Genomic DNA, 17,562 nt, shown 5'->3' on the forward strand with positions numbered 1-17,562 from the left:
TTCTTGTCCTGCCCTAAGTGATAAGCAAAGCATGCTGTGCAGCCTTCTTTGACAGAGATGCCAGCATTCCTTCAAACTTTACTGTACACTTGAGGATTGCCGATATACTGTAGTTGAGAACTTGTTGAAACTTGCAGGATGATTAAGGTAAACATCCCTCTGAATATTGGCTTCTGTTAAACTGGTTCTGTTCAGCAATCTTGGCTTTCGTTCTCTACTGGAGCCACATAACACCCGGTGTTCAAATCATTGCAATGAGAACATCACTGGTGTGTCCACATGGTAATTAAGAACTCATGAGAAGACAACTCAATTGCTCAACACTTAAATATGTCAACTTCCAATAGAAACACATGCTCAATGTCCTGCCACAGTGCAGTTAAATAGCAATGCTGAAAATCCATCCATTTTCTCAACCGCTTTACCTACAACAACAACAAAAAAGGCAATTACAGTTGACCTGATATTTGGGGGTTGACCAGGCTGGCCCAGGCCACAAATAACGAAATTTCGAATATAATTGACAACCATTGGAAGGCTTTATTCAGATGTCTAAATTTGTATTACAAAAAGAACATTACAGACATGACACAAAACTGAAGTCATTTTGAAGCTTTAAATCACATTAAAAGAAATCAAGAATTTGTTTTCTTTTTTTATCCAAAACAAGAATTTGCAAAACAATGCGACCTGATCCACAAGTATGAGATGGTGCAAATTGTCCTGTTTAAGATAAATGCAACTTTGTTCGGAAACTTAATTGCCATGGGCCAAAATAAAGATTTCTACTAATACTTTTATGAAATGATCTTCATTTGCTCAATAAGTAAATAAAAAAAATAACAAATAACATTCTCAAGAGCCCATCACGGAAAATATAAAAGTATTTATTACACTTATACATTTGTCACTGCAAATGTAGATTATAAACAAGTTTTACAATTTTAGTAAAATTAAACAAGTTAAAAAATTTTTTTTATTTTTTATCTTCGATGTTCTATCAATCATAGCCCTAGTAGAATAAAGACTCTACTGACCATGATAGAATGAACAAGTCCAACAGCTGTATATGTGGCAAACTTGCTTGGTACTTCAATCTCTTTTCTCATCTTGGCACTCTGGTCATATTTTGGTACCTTGTACCACCAGTACAACAAATGCAGGCTGACTGCTTTCACAACTTGCCGAGTACCCACTAAGGCTCCGACTCCAACCAAGAAGCGGGCAGTGCCAGATGCCAATGTGTATCTTGTGAGTGTTGGTAAGGGCATGGGCAGCACTCCTTGGGGCTCAAATGTCTCCCCCAACTGTTTGTTGAGCCAATATCCAACACTGCAGCCTGCCCAGACTCCAAGGATGGTGGTGGTGTCCCCCCGCGTGGTGCTGTAATGGTCCAGCTCTGGGTATGTGTAGCTGAGGAAAAGGGGCAGCAACAATGCCACCATTGGCGACACCATGCTGCTTAGCTGGAACTGGTCGAAGGCTTCCCAGTAAGGGTGGGTGAGAAATAATAAGAGGGCCGAGATCAAAACACCACAGATGACATCCTAAAGGAGAAATGGTTTATTGTAAAGATGTTGCAATTTAACAGGCTGCATTATTTAATTGTACTTTGAAACAATCACAATTTAAGCAAGTTTATTTTCATAGCTATGTATATTTTGTCATGTAATGCGATAACCAAGGTTTCAGGTTAGTCCCAAGACTTAGATAACGTAGGGACAATTATTCACAGTTTGAAAAATGTAAACGCATCAGCTTTGTGTGATTTCCCAAAATATGATGGAGAAATGATCACAGCCTCAAGGAGGTTGATAACCGATAATCTGATCCAGTTATTTTTTGCAGTAAAAAATTACTAATACTGGTGTCACATTTTGGGATAGTAATATAAGTTATTTGTTGATTTTTGTATTTTTTACCCTAAACCAAATATTGTTTCAAGATTTTTTTAGTACCTGGGAATTTTTGTCAATTCATCCTTTGGCAACACACTTCTCACATCCTCTTTATCATTTCCGATGATTGTAAATATCCGAAATTTGAGGAGATATTTAGAGAACGGTAGATGATGGTATCTTTAAAACCTTGCCAGAAAGTTGAACTAGATGCAAATAAATAATATATTTTGCTGTGAGTTTAAATCTTTAATGCAACGTGCATGCAAATGTGAGGATGGCAAGCTCACCAAAACTGAGTGCATGCCAGTGTAGAGACGGCTCAAGCACACCATCGTCGAGAGTGTCACAGCGATCAGTAGACCCGCCTCGAACTGGAACTGGCACGAAAAAAGAAATGCAAAACATGTGAAACGGTAACTTTTAAAAAAAAAATACAGACAGAATGTGGTGTAACAAGGTGTCTTGTGAAGTCATGCTCTATTGCCCCCCCCCCCCCCTCCTCCCTTCCTTCTAAGTTTGTGATCAAATCTCCCTGCTCAAACTGACGTGCAAAGCTCTGCCACAGGTCCATTTAGCTGCATGATGTAGTGGCCATCATTAAGTGTGTGCGTCTTTACTCCTTCGTCTCTCCATCATCCATCTCTTCCCAGCCTATTCTACCTTTAGCCGCAGTTTTTGTTTGGCCTCCATTTCAATAACAGTGACGAGAGAAGCCTCATGCATTCATTTACCCCCGACTCTGTGTCTTTTCCTGTCTGGAAGCAGTTGGAAGCCTATTCACTGGAAGTTCATGAAGAGAGGTTTTTTTTTTTTTTTTACTTTCTTCAATAGCCACAAAGGATGCCAGGAACAGGAGGGGGTCACCCTGTGATTGACTGAGGTGACCTCTGACCTGTTCCGGGAAGTTGCCCTGAGGACTTCAGGACCTTCTGCTCCTCATCTGTAGCAATGCATGCCCTTCATTTCAGGGCGATTTCTAGTATTGAAGGTCAATTCAAAGTGCTGTGCACGTAAATGCGTTGAGCTTTTCGAGAGGATTTCTTACACCTTGAAAAAGCTCTTCACAAAATTGCGATCATCATATTCCGATCCACAAATTATCTTCGTGGATCAAGAGTCTATGACTCCATCATCATTAAAATAGTTCCTATTGAAAGATCGGCCGTCATTAAGGAAGTCCATGATTGAGCCTCAGAGTGTTTTATTGACACGTTGGTGGATTTAGAGCGATAAAGAGGCAAAGAAGTCGTGAAGAGGAGGAGGCGGGAAGTTGGGATGTGGACTGACAGTCATTGACTGCCTTGAGTCTATCAGGAGTCTAAACAGTAGCTTGACAAGTGCAGTTGATGGAGACTGATGGCAATTGCTGTAGGCCCCGCCCCTCCCAGCCTTTTGTCAAGCCCCTTAGTTCAGACAGTTTGATAGACAGTGAGGTTGCTTCCCATCTTCCCATTTGGCTAACATCGAGGATGCTTCCATCCACTGGTCCCATACCATCCTCCCCCACAGCCATATGTATAAACATGTGCGTGTTTTCCACGTTTAATTTATCATCACTGCTTTTCAGTATCTTAACATGGGGAGATGATGATCACCTGTTGCCAAGCAACTATTGCCCAGATTTCCTCTTGGTTTAAAAGCTATATTTTGATAGACTGTATTCGTAAACCAACGTGCAGCTGTTTTTCTGTTCATCTTCAAGAGAAAAAGCCTAGAAGTAAACATCTTGTATTTAGTTTTTTCTTTCTGTTTCTCTCTTGGTATTATTGATTCTCACCTGGATTCTGGAAGGGGCACTCAGTAACAATGTAAATGAGATTGCTGTGGCAGCCATGGCATGGGTCGAAGGCAGCCCATACTCTGCATCAACACGCATCTCCAGCTTGACCACAGGAGGGGAAGTTGGACGGGGCAACTTGAGCACGTCCTTCATTACCTGGCCGATGTACATCACCAGCTGCAAGTGAGGAAATACATACTTCTTAGTCCGAGTGGTATTAAATTCATGGATGAATCTCTGTTGTGAGCAGTAATAGCATGGAAAAACTTAACTTATGCTGCTTTTTTCATTTTGAGTGTCAGATATTCATTGTAATTTTCACTATTGTTGAACTGTATTTTGTTAAGAGATCTGTTTGGATGCGTCAGTTAGTTAATAAAACAATAATATTACGAGTTAGTCAATCTAAACTCCAAATTTTGATACAGCTCTTGTATTGGATGTCATCATCTTATGCAAGTGTTTTTTTTCATTGCAAAATTCAACCACATACAGGGAAGTACTATTTTTATCTGTTGAAATCATGGCAATTGCATTGGTCTACCTAGTTGGAGTCTCTGATGATCCTTATACCAAAGAAACAGATATTTTTGCTTTGCTCGTCATAATTGTGAATCGCGGCCCAGATTGGATGGTTCGGCGGGCCAATTAATAATCGCTGCTGTTTAGTATATTCCATTTCCTGCAATTTTCATGGATTCCTAAAATTATGCAGACAAATTTCCCCACTCTTAAATAACAGTGTCAAATTAAAGATGACTTAACTGTGAACAATAAAACTAAAAATCCCATTCAGGCCACGTTCTAAAACTAAGCACGCACTCATGAATAAGTGATTACAATGTCAACATAAGAAGAGATGGGATAAACCATAAGCACTGCAGTCAAATACTACCAAAAAAGACGAGTTTGGGTTCAGAGTTCAGCCATATTCGATGCTGACACAAAGACAGGTAGTCTTAGTGCAAGGTATTTGTGTGCACAGGGTGGTGTAAGTACATTTGGCCTTCCAAATGTGCCATCTCCTCTCTTCTTTTTCCTCAGGTGCCCTTAGAGGAGCAGCCTACTCAACTCGGTTTTATTTAAAGCTCTGCCTTTTTATATTTAATGAATGGCTGACACTGAGGGACAGTGATGCAATGTGCACAGTGAGGGCACATAGTATTTATGTGAGTGCTTAAAGGAGGAAAGTAGAAAGGTTGTTATTACCAGCTATGCTAAAAATGTCATCAGAAAATGCTTGTTGCTATGGAAAAATAAAAGGTCTACTGATTTTGCAGGATTATTAAAGAGAGAAAAATATAGGCTGATATCATCTAAAAGAAGCTGCAAAAATAAGCATCAATGACTTTCATTTCAAATTATTGTGATAGTAGGAAGTTAAATAAACACGGGGCTTGACTTTTTCTGGGGACAATTTCTGGATTGTTTCTGCTGTCTACATCACAACTATAGATCCCAGACAAGTATGATAATTAATGCCCTTCAAATCACTCATTAACTAGGATGCTTTATTATTGGAACTATTTATGTGCTGTGAGATATTAATGTTGCGTTTTTTATCATGAAGACATTCAAATATATCTAAAGATAAAGCTCAATGCTGATAAAAATGAATAACACTATATAAAACCTTCATAAATGCTCATTTGCAATTTAGGATTTCCAGTTATTTCAATCAACCATACCATCAATCACCACTAGAGCTGACAGATAGAGTCGTAGCTCAATACTAATTGTATATTTGGTTAAGTCTCCAGCGCTATCTCTGATTAGGCAGGCAACTTCATGAAGAAAAAATGTCCAAAATATTTTTTTACGGTTCTCAGCGATTCTCCAACTGACAGGATTTTTCAGTCGCTCATTGATGGAAAAATTTGTTTTGCTAAATATGATTGTGCAAAACGTCTTCCATTGCCCCATTTTGTTGTCACACCAAAAAGTAGTTATTCTATTCCACGTCAATATTTATAACAACACGACACCTACTCACCAACACACAAATGGTCCCATGAAATGGCCAGTAAACAGAGGCCAGGCAATGTTGAGCCCATTAAGCATGCCTGACCTCATCTATTCACCGTGGCTGTATTCACACAACAACACATACTGTGTGCACAGTCATCCTCTACAGCCCCCCCCCCCCCCGCATTCAAACAATGCAGCCCAAGTGCATGCATGATATGATACCCCCACTCTGCCCCTTTCCACCCACCAGCGACCGGCCGACCCACATCACGTTCAGCTGCGTAATGCCACCAAGCCGGTCTCACTGGTGCCTTTGTAGAAGTGAAGACAGTTCAAGACACAGGGAAGTGTGTCCATGTGTGTGATTTCTGATTGAGGTCAGTGTAGAGTTGGACTTTGATCTGTCAACATCAGGAAGCAAGCGAGGGAAGAAGACTGTGTGTTCCCTTGGAGTCAAGAAAACTCTCACACAGTGTCTCGCTCCAGAAACAGTACATGATATACTTGAGATATGTTAGGTACTGATTTAATAGTAAACTCTAGCTCACTAAGACCTGCTATGAACTCTGATACCAATATAATAAGCAAGATTTCTTTTTCAGTTCTTCTTTTCTTACTTATGTCTGGGGTTTTTTTTCGAGTTTTTTTTTCCAATTGATGGCAAATGTAAGAGTCTCAAGGCACAGAACACTTGGAACCCTTGGTGACCTGATGTCGTCGGATTGAACCTGATTAAATAAATAAATGAACTTCAACCTGATCTTATCTTGCTTGGACTGACTCTTAAAATTAAGAGGGTTGTATTAATAATTAATAGGAAAAATAGCACAATGAAATGCACTGTCATTTAAACATACACATAGGGTGACATAATTAAAACAAATACAATTAAACATTTTTAGCGTACATTTTTTGCTTCAGTTCAATGCACATTGTGCTGCTCCTTCTGGTGTGTTTGCCTTAGCCACCTGGGACCAGTATAATACAGACATGCATGGAAAAGGTCAGAACGCCTCAGTCAGCCACACTGGTATTAGTTATTCTTCATGGAGGATAACAATATATGCTTGTAAGTATTGTTATAGTACCTGTCTGATAATGAGATATATAGCCATTTGTGTTGAAATATCTCTCGTTGTCTATTGTGTTTCGTATCATTTACTACAATTAAGCAGTGCAGTCATTGTGTGATTTCGATAGATTTCTTTAACCACAGTTACCCGACAAACTATTATGCATCATTCAGCGTTTGTTTGTGCACACATTGTATCGCCATAAAATGCATAAATGCATTTCACTTGTTAGCCTGAGTTGTTTTTAATGCGGGGGGGTGGAAGAGACACAGGAACAGCATAACACAAAGACCCCCATGAACATTGCATTAGTCTATAAGCACAATGGTGGGTCGTTGTTAGAAGTGCATGGTGATGCGCCCCCGGGAATGACAGTCCAAATGGTCTACCCCAAATGAGAGAAAGCACAGGCCAGTGATGATGCCTATAAAACACTCTGCTGCTATACTCCAGGGGGAGGAGAACACAAGGGAAAGCTGGTAATGGCTAACTAGAGGGAGGAGAATTAGTGTGTTTAGCCGATGAGATTAAGAGAGGATACATGCGTGTGTGTGTGTGTGTGTGTGTGTGTGTGTGTGTGTGTGTGTGTGTGTGTGTGTGTGTGTGTGTGTGTGTGTGTGTGTGTGTGTGTGTGTGTGTGTGTGTGTGTGTGTAGGAGAAGAGTTCATGCAGGGGCCTAGTGTAGCCAGGATGGCAAAAAGAATGCTAGGTCCTACCCTTCGGGGGCAAAACAAGGGGTTCAGGCTCAGGGCACCCGCTCAGGGCTCGAGGCAGGAACGCAAAGGGCAGAAAAACACACTGCCTGTCACACACTCTAGTTTCACTCTCCAAAATGTCAAAAGCTCTTTTTCAAGCATTAATACCATTGGAGGCTCACTAGTGTTGTGACATGTTCTCATCAGGAAAACATCTGAAAACAAGGTAAAGGCCTTTTCCTTCAGATGTCCTCATATGTGACCTCTCAGTCAGGGGCCTGATCAGTCTGGCCCCAGTGGACCCTGGCCTGGGGATATATGGACATGTATGGTGTCATAGACAGGTCACTGGAGGGGGAAGAAGGATGAAAGGAGGTTGACGGGTGAAAAGAGGGAGACGGGAGTGCAAAGAGAAGAGAGGATGCTTTGTGAAACTTTGGGAAATTCGACTGAAGGCATTCTGTGGTGCTCAGACTGATATGTAGACGTGCATACAAAGTGTGTCAGAAAGGTTTTAGGGCTGGTGTCACACCACAGATACGTATATCCAGATATAGTATATTCAAGAGCTACAGAGCATCCTTGAAGAGTCCACTTCTAGGAGAATATTTTAAGACGCTGGTCCTGTTACTTTGCTGACGCACCGTCCAACCACAATGTTAGACCATATGTACAATCTAATATTGTATTGAACCGTACCAAATATAATGCATCTAGGAACATTTTAAAAAATCTATTTGGATAAAACTGTGAGAAAGGTAATAATTTGACAAAATTTGTATGACTGTTTGTCGTGGTGTAGAACTGCAGTATACTGAAGGCTGTAATGATTGACACATATAACTGAGTGAGGTAATCATGTACATATTGTATTTTGACTCACAGTCCACATGTTAATAAGGCGTCGACAAAGGAAGGGGTCCAGGCACCAATGTATACATGGCAGGCAGGTGATGTAAAAGACTTCGTCACCAAGGCCAGCCGAGAACAAAAAAAGGAAGTGCAGCAGTCGGTTCCTCACTTCATATGCAGGTGTGCTGCAGTTCTGTGATACAATAAACAGCAAGGAATGTGACAATGGGTCAACCAATCGCTTAAAGGCTGTAGCTCATCTTTTTACCCCTTATAAGACTCCAAATCTCAGTCAGACTCTCACATTATTTAAGAAAAACCCATCTTTTTTTAACGTTGGATAATGCACCTATTTTGACGAAGCAATAAGAAAGAAATAGATGTTTTTAAATGTAAGTAAAGTTAAAAAGACATCGAAAAATAGAAATATTTAAGTACAGATACCGAACAAATGTACTAAAGTACATTACCTAAGTACTGTACTGTATTTGTATTTAGTTGATTGACATTCGCCACCACTGCTAATTGGTCATGTCAAATTCAACAAATGAATTTCCAAGAAGTACTTGTTGGCCATTTAATTACTTTGACATACTACACATCCACAACATGCCGACAAAAAGGCAAGACAGCCAGGCAAATGCAAACACTTGTCTCTGTGCAGATGAGGACCCGGCTGCAAACAGAAAAAGCAAGACTAACAAGAAAAGCCAGTCGGTGTTTGATGAACAATTCGTGATAAATAGAAATTGGACTCTTTTCCTTTTTTTTCTAACCCAACATAATTGCATGCGAGCTGCATTTGAATGTTTTTTTTTTCCCTTCTGGTTTAATTAACAAACAGCTCGGCTTTAGGATCATTAATTGACGTACATACCTGTACGTTTTTCTCGTATTTATAGTTGGAATTGCTGTCCTGGCGATCCAATGTCGTTTTACGTAAACTAAGTGATTGGTGAATATGCGTTCCAGCGAGCGTCATCCTTCCACTGTGACGCGTCGCTCGGGCAAGGTAAAGTCCACATCGTCTCTGGAAAGCGGCCACAAGCTCCGAGTCCTGAAGGTAGACCAGGGCCTCCAGTTTGGCCGGTGAACAGATCATGTGCTCAAATGTGTTAAAAGGTGGCAACACCTGACTGAAGTAAGTGCAGAAACGCGCACGGGTGCGGCTGCTGAAAGTCAGGTGCGCGCGCTGGGCGGTGCTTGTCAGATTTGGGAAGTACCTGGAATCATGAGTGGTTGGAAATGTTGGACCGACCTTTCTTCAAACGTCTGGGAGTGTTTCATGGGAATGACAAATTGACACTCCTCCTGCTCGGGCAGTTTATTTCGTTTTGAGGCTTTATCATACAGTAGTTGAGTACAAAGTACAAATGGAACTTAACTGATAAATATATGCAATCCCTGTTACCATAACTTGGTACGTAAGTACATGAATACTTTTCTGCGCAGGAGTGGAAGCCATTCGGACTCCACACAAAAAGATTTTTCTCATTCTAAATGCTAAGTGATGGCATTTTCCCAAGTTTTCCAAGTAAATAGCAGAGAGGAAAAAAAAAACTCTTACCCCACACCACAGCCAGGATAATCTTTTTGAGACGTCCAACAATCGGGTCTTTTGCTGACTTGATTCAGAACGGGCGGATTGTGGTCAAAATTGGTGTGTAATGGACTGGACTTTATAAAGAAGGGCATCAGTCAAAAATCTCTTTGCCAGGATCAAAAAACAAAAAAAGTATTCTTGTCAACTGATCCAGAAAAATAACATTTCCTTTTACACTGCTGAGGGAATAAAAACGTTTTCCAAACTATGAAAAACAATTCACCATTAAAGGCTGTGTATAAAAAACAGACTGTGTAAAAAAAAACTGAGTAGTTTGAATGTCGACTGTTCCCTTTAAACTTACATGCCAAATAAAAGTATCTAGCCTACAGCGTGTTGGGTCTTGCTGAGAAATATGAGCATGTCACCATTAATACACCCTTGAGACAGTCAAGCAAATGCAGTGAACCTCAAATCAATTTACTTATAAAGCACTAAAAAAAAATACAGCTGAAACAAAGTGCTGTCCATAAAGATTGAGTTTGAAAAAAGACAGCAATAAAATGATTCTGGAGCCTATCCCAGTTGTCTTTGGTCAAGAGGCCGGGTATACCTCTATTTGCAGTAATAAAAAAATATATTTCTTACAAAATATTAAGCTAATGATTAGCTTAGAGCAAACTATCACAGTTGATTATTGACCGCCTGCTGTTCCACCAGTGGGCTGTTGGTGGTCTCAATATGTGTGAAGTTGAAGTCACAATCCCCAGAGAAAGAAAAACAGGCTTTATCATACAGAAGGTCAAGGCTGAGTTTTATTCAATCATTCCCAGTTTGTGTGAATCTGTTAGGAGGCGAGAGAGACAAAAAAAAAAAATGGAAGCTTCCGTTGGTCAGTATGAGGGCGGCAGGATGCTGAAATTGTAATTTCGCAACCAAACAAGTGCAGTGTTTGTTGATGGAGTGGCTGGGATGATTACAATAAAGGAGAAAGGAATAAAAGAGAAAGTGAGTCAGATCTACACAGGCTGTTCCCAGGGCCCGGATGTGAACATAAATTTAATAATGCAGATATACAGATCTTCTCATTTTGCCTGGATGATAAATTGCTTAACATGCTAATGTTCACTCAGTTACACCAGGATTGTACAAACTAATCTGTCCATTATGACAGCCGCTAAAGGATTTACACAAAATAATTTGTCATAAATGTCTTTCATTTGAAAGCAAAAGCGGATTTATAGGGGAACTAGTAAGCAGTCAAGCCTATTCTGTGGTTGACTAATAAATTGTCACCACTCTTAACATTTATGTCAAATGTAAATTTGCTCATGTGAAACCATTTGTATTAACATAAATAGGAACTGTATTGTGGAAAGCAAAACATGATACATATGAGGATTAAATTGTTTTGCAAGAGGCCTACAGTGAGTGGATTGCACAGTGTGTATACTTCCAGATTATGATCTAGTCTATAGTAGTGGCCAGATGGCAACCGAGAAAGGCGCAAACACATTTTAATTAAGAATATATTTTCAGAGATGAATTATTTTCCGCTGTTACAATCTGATTGTTTTTGACTCGGATCTACAAATTAATCCCCACCACTGCATTTTATCCTTCCTGCAGAGCATTTTGTGTTGAAGTGGAGTTGAAGGGGTCCTTTGTACAGGAACCCCAAATCGACGCGGAACAAACGTTGAATGTGACTCGCGACCTCATTTTACACCGCTTGCCCCATCATGATGAGAAGATATATCTCAGTGCAGCATTCTCATTAGTTCTCACACGGAGTGAGGACAAAAAATGGGACATTGAGGTGCAGCCCGAGCTTTCAGGTCCGATCGGTCGACGCCCTGCACGCTCTGCGTTAAGGATGATAAAGCAGCCACGGTACAGTTTGCGGTAATGATGGCGTTTCCATGAGCAGAGAGGAGAGGAGGAGATGAGGAGGGGAGGGGGAGAAGAGGATAGACGTCAGCATCTGTCCGCCAGTTCCCTTTGTGTTCAACAGAGAATGTGAATGGCGAAAGATGACATGGCAGAGGTAGATTTAGCATCAAACGGAGCGGATCCCCCCCTGCCGCCCCCCTCTGCGTTTCCCTACGAGGAGTACGAATGCAAAATTTGCTATAATTATTTCGACCTTGATCGCCGGGCGCCTAAGATCTTGGAGTGCCTGCACACGTTCTGCGAGGAGTGCCTCAACACTCTCCATCTCCGGGAGGAGCGGCCATGGCGCATCAGCTGCCCCGTGTGTCGCCATCGGACGCCGGTGCCAGATTATCGGATACAGAACCTGCCCAACAACACCAAGGTGACGGAGGATTTCCCTCTCTATATCGACTCCGATCCTTTGCCCCAGGACGCTTTGCCGCCGTACCCTCCCCCGCTGCACCCGGCTCTCGTCGCCCTCCGCCGGGAGGAGGCGTCGGGGGCATCCGGCAGCAGCCAAAGCCAAGCGACCCCGTCCACCACCGTGTCCACGGCCACGACCATTTCCCAAGACTCGGTTCGCTATGACAGCTGTCAGAGCTGCAAGCGAGTGGCTTTAACCACCGGCTGCGTATGTGTGATCTTCTCCTTCCTGTCCATGCTGGTGCTGCTGTTCTTGGGCCTGATCTTTGTGAACAGTCACGGCATCCCTCCCCTCCCGGCGGGACCCATTTGCTTATCGGTGGCCAGCATTCTAGCCATGTTCTCCGTGGTGGTCACGTGGCTCATGTGCTGGCTCAAATACAGACCGGACCATGAGACTGGTCGCCCATCTAGCACCGGTAACTTTCGAAGAAACGCCTGACCTGGCTGCTTTGGACTGTCCACGCGGCGACCTTGCCTGGCTGTGTTGTGATGTACAGACTGATGTTCCCCTTTGCCCCTTTACCTTTTCTAGGGTTTAAAATGGTCCCAAATGGCCTTTGAGTAGGATAGGAACTCCCTAAAGGGCCTTTGCGTATAGGAGCAAGTGGCCATCTTGACCCTCAATCATCTTTTCCTCAACTTGGAATGACTTGATCATGAATTTGGACTGATGGCTTCAGCGGATGTGTCTGATTCGGCGACTGAATGTGTGGTGCTTCTTTCCAGCCCCAACATCTCCAACTTGTTACATAATATCCATTTTGACACCACCTACTGTATGATAATTGCCCATTGCAAACAAGTGAGCTTTATTGGTTGGCTGTTATGAGCTCTTTATGCACACTTTTCACCTCCTCCAGCTTGAGTAACTGTTGCTGCAGGATGACACTGTTTCCCTTTTTTCTCAATGAAAGCTGTACCTGCAGGGTTTCCTATTTTTGGTAAAGATTAAAAGGATGCACTCAGCGATATATTTTTTTCCACTCTGTGTTTGTCTATGTGCACGATAGGCTACTGAAGTCAATCCCATGCTTTGTGATTCCGCTTTTTTAATGATGGGGACGTGTGTCTCTGACTTTTGTGCCTCAGCTTGTTGCTCAGTGAAGCAACCATGACTGCAATCATCTATGTGATGTGCAGTCCCACTGCAACAAAGCATCCATTAAAAAAGTAGGCCTATATATTGCAGCATTTAGTTTGAAAAACTTTGCAACATGGTGTTACTTCACAACCTCTTTATTTTTGGGTTTTGAGATTTTCCTGTCGTTCATTCTTCTAGTCAAAACACTAGCAATGTACTTACATATCCTGGAAAGGTCTGTTGAAAATTTTACAGACATCTGTACTTTAAATAGTTGCAAACACAATCAGCTATGTAATATGGCACTCAATATTTTCAATATTTAAGTATGAGGCACAGTATACAGGAAGTACAGGGTACTTCCTCGAATTTAATAGGTGGAACACAGAGAGCAAATATGGAGTGTAATCATATGGACACAAAAGTGTTTTAATGTTGCAGTTGTTTCCCCCGCCGGGCAAAATCCTAACCATCTGAACTTTCCATGAGACACAGATAAGAATCAAACTGTGAATTTTCAAGCCCCGCAAGCTCCACATCCCAGTCCAACATTGATTTCAATTGTCCTGCTTAACCTTCTCCCAACTCTATACCAATGAAGCACTTTCCCCTTTTTTTTCAATAAGTAATGGGGTACATTTTCAAATGTTAGCATATTGTATTTATTTCCGAGGACCTAGAAGCTATTGTTGGCTTTTTCTGAGACTATGTAGTTGTTGTTAAAGTACCAAATGTATTTGCACAGAGAAATGCTCTTTATGTTCTGTTTTGCAGATGCATTTCAATAATAAAGCAAACAGAAATATAGATGACATTGTTTGCTGTGTATTAATTTAATTTGTTTTCCAATTTGTTTGTATATGTATTTTTACAGCTACAATGTCAAGAGGTTTGCTCTGATAACTGACCAAGATTTTAAAAAAAAAACCTGACCAAGATTCACTTGACAGATTAAAATTCCTCATATGTATCAAACACGCCCTCTAGCGGACAATTCTATACTGCACGAATAATGAATACTACGTCTCAGTATACTGTATGTATGTGTAATTTTAGTCGAATCTAATGTTAAGTTAATGATTATCAGCTCATGCCGAATAGTTGCAAAACATGCACGCCTCGTACATTCAAACCAGCACACAAAAAACGGGACTTTCCCCAGTTTGATGCTACTCCAAGCAAAAGCAAGTAAACAAGTCTCATGTCCAGAAGCACAGTGGGCCAAGCTGTATCTATCAATTCGATACACTCAACTGATTTCTGTGAAATGGATAAGGGTGTCTTTGAAAATTAGCCATGACCAAATGCCAGGCATGTTAAAAAAGGGAAGAGAGAGGGGGAGGAAAAACACCCCCCCGTTTGTGACTATGCCTGTCAATCAACAACTTGGATTCCATTGAAATTATATCCAAACCTCGCAATAAATTATAGCCTACATTTGCATGATTTAGTGAAAGCTCATGTGTTATGGTGAATTTGTTTTAGTTTTGCTAAATACTGCATGCTCAATACAGCTACTGTAGTTTGTAGTCGTGCATAGAGATACTGATGGGCGTTTCATTTTATTGCATAGTGGCCACAATATTAGAATCACCACTTATAATGTAGTTCTATCTGCAAACATACGTGTTGTTATTTTCTTTATACTTTTCCATGAAATATGATCGAAAATATTAAGACGATTATAGAAAGTGTTTTGGTAAATCCTAATTGTCATATTAGTCTGAGTAGATCGTTAACATTTAGGGAAAAAAATAAAAAATTAATTTGAAATGCAAGCATACAAGTTGCCATTGTTTGACCATAACTGATATTAATTAGACAATAATCTGCTTATAATTGGCCTCCATGCAGAGCATGTGATGTAACCCACTCATTTCTCATCAAGCCAGAATTCTGACTTTGAATACCCCCCCCCCCCCTCCGCTAATGGATTGGACACGGAGATTCGATGTCGCTTTAAAAAGAGCGGTCCGAAGTTATGCATCGTGCCGCATGGTTCCCATTTGCCCCCTCTGTTTTCTTCACTCTTAATATCCAATTTCAACAAGACCACCGACTACCCCAAATCGTCATGTTTTTCAGAGGTCTCGCGCCTTCTTTTGGTTAGTAAAAGAAATAATCGAACAGTGCCGTCAATGTTGCGTGCGTTTTATGGTTGAACCTCAATGTACAAACCACTTAAGTATATATTGGCAATCCAAATACGCATTTTTAGGACATTATCTCGTCGATCACACATGAAAAAGCAGTCAAGCGAAAACTCAAATTTCCTCTCTCTTTGAAGCCATGTTACTAGAATTTGCAGGATTCCTTATCTTCTGCCTGAAGGTATGGGACGGCCCACAGCAGGTGAAAGACCCCCGTTGGCGCTGCTTATTTTAAACTTTGCGTGCACCCCTTGGCTGTGGGCCTTTTTGATAGCAAAGACAACATTTGAAGTGGATTTTAAAGGGGAAAGCAATGGAAGAAGCACATGACAATTGAAGCTGCAATAAGTCAGTGGGAACCCTATCGTTGTGTAAATTCAACTGAATGAGGATATTTATTGGTGCATACCGAGTGGAGGCATGAAGCTGTTTGGGACATTTTTAAAACCCCAAAATTAAAGTTGAGTGACGTATTTTTTTCCGAATAGGCATGACGTGTGCATTTTATTCTACTGAATTTGTTAATATTCCCAGCAGACACAGCTGGACGTTTCTCGAATCACATATAAAAATGTATTCAGTTAATATCAATCAGATTTATTCGTCAAGGACAGCCTGGATAAATGAAAAGAAAAACACAAATGAAAGGATGAGTGTGACTTTCTTGCTTGAAGTGATACAAGATTTTATTCTTCAGTATCATTCCCACTTAATTTAAGACAAGCAAAAGGGATGACCACGTGTTTGTCTCTTTTGAGGATGCGACTGTCGTGATTATTTGACATTATGGGATGCCGTCTTTACAGCCTCCCTGGCGTCGTATCCTGCTGTGGCGCACGTCCCCCTTTCAGATTCTTCTCGGCTGGTTGGAGCTGAGACTGAAAACCACAATAAATTCCTTGAGTTGCGCACACTTTAACACCATTTGTGTCAAATACAAGGGCATGGGGTGGAAACAAATTAGAGTCAGTGTAAGGTAGCAGGCGTTAAATGGCTCATGACGCATACTGTTAGGTGACAATAATCGGTAAAATAACATTTTGGTGTGCGTGTGATATGTCACTTTTTCTTTGTTTGTTTTGCTTGGTGGGGTTTTACAAGTTTAAGTTTAACGACATCAGAATGCTGCAAAAAACCTCACCGCATTTTCCTAGAAGAATAAAACTAGTGCAGTGATGTTGCAATGCAGTTTTAATTCGATTGTCATTAAGTAAATTTGTATGTGATACAACAGCTGAAAAAAAGAACTACTACTTACTACTATTATACTTTTAAATTTAATTCATTTTTTACAATGTATACATGCATACTTTATTGTGCAAGCATTTTTTAACCTACATTTTAATTAATTGTATTCAATATTTTAACTTTCAAACTTGTTAGCATGCAAACTCATTGGAATTTCGACAATGCTCTTTTTCCCCCTCATTTTTTTAACCTCAATATGAAATCGTATTAAATATTTGAACTTTTGAAATAATTAGCTTGCAAACTCTTTGGAACTTAGACAATGCTCTTTCCTTTCAGAAAGACTTTAGAGAAGACAACCCCGTATGAGGAGCAATAAACTATTTTTATTGACTATAACAGCCTGCAAGTGTCTCGTCGTAGTTTTCTCAGGCCCAAATACACTTTGAATTTTGGAAGTTCTTTAGACTATAGTCACGGACTGTTGCTTTTGCTCCAAAATTCTGTCTTGGTGGTGCAAAACTGTAACGACGTCTGTGACATGAGAAAAGTTTTTCGCCTAAGCCAATCACCGTAGCCCTTTGGTTTGCGGGTCTGCCCCCTCGACCAATCAGAACATGGAGCGCCGACTGGCTGCGTGATGAGCGCTACTACTTGGACCGCGTATTCACACTTTGACCCATATCAAAAAATAACAACAACATTTAGCCTTCTGGACGCACCAGTCGCTGCATACATTTTCTAGGCAGAGAGGATAAAGTGGAAACATTCGAGATCTCAATTTCCTTTTTAGGTCTCTTTTGTGGTCTTCCATGCTCGGAGAGAACCGATTGTCTTGGGACACCTCGATGCGCGCTTCAACCATATAAGCGATCCATAAAGTGTGGCGCTTCTGGGGTTATAGACGGTGACCCGGGGGTCCCCTTTGTACACTTCGGACAGCCTATTCGCTGGAGGGATCTGTCTATCT

General features: G+C 41.0%; 2 protein-coding genes across 3 annotated transcripts; one reads left to right on the forward strand and one right to left on the reverse strand.

Annotated features, from left to right (window-relative positions):
* Positions 1–506: 506 nt before the first annotated feature.
* Positions 507–9,396, reverse strand: sgpp2 (sphingosine-1-phosphate phosphatase 2). Of its 2 annotated transcripts, XM_085915707.1 has the most exons (5): positions 9,147–9,396; positions 8,301–8,462; positions 3,679–3,858; positions 2,189–2,278; positions 507–1,547 (listed from the first exon to the last, which is right to left on the reverse strand). In XM_085915707.1, the coding sequence occupies exons 1-5, from the start codon at positions 9,369–9,371 to the stop codon at positions 1,005–1,007; spliced, it is 1,200 nt and encodes a 399-aa protein (XP_085771833.1). In that variant the 5' UTR covers positions 9,372–9,396; the 3' UTR covers positions 507–1,004. The 2 variants fall into 2 exon arrangements, with proteins under 2 accessions (XP_085771833.1, XP_085771834.1); XM_085915708.1 differs by lacking the exon at positions 8,301–8,462.
* Positions 9,397–11,829: 2,433 nt separating this feature from the next.
* rnf228 (ring finger protein 228) lies at positions 11,830–12,612 on the forward strand. The gene has a single exon (XM_085915748.1). It carries the CDS (start codon positions 11,836–11,838, stop codon positions 12,610–12,612), a length of 777 nt encoding a protein of 258 aa, XP_085771874.1. The 5' UTR covers positions 11,830–11,835.
* The last annotated feature ends 4,950 nt before the right edge of the window (positions 12,613–17,562 follow it).

This window comes from Syngnathus leptorhynchus, chromosome 7 (assembly GCF_054491065.1).
Source record: "Syngnathus leptorhynchus isolate UIUO chromosome 7, UIUO_Slep, whole genome shotgun sequence".
Lineage (NCBI taxonomy): Eukaryota > Metazoa > Chordata > Actinopteri > Syngnathiformes > Syngnathidae > Syngnathus > Syngnathus leptorhynchus.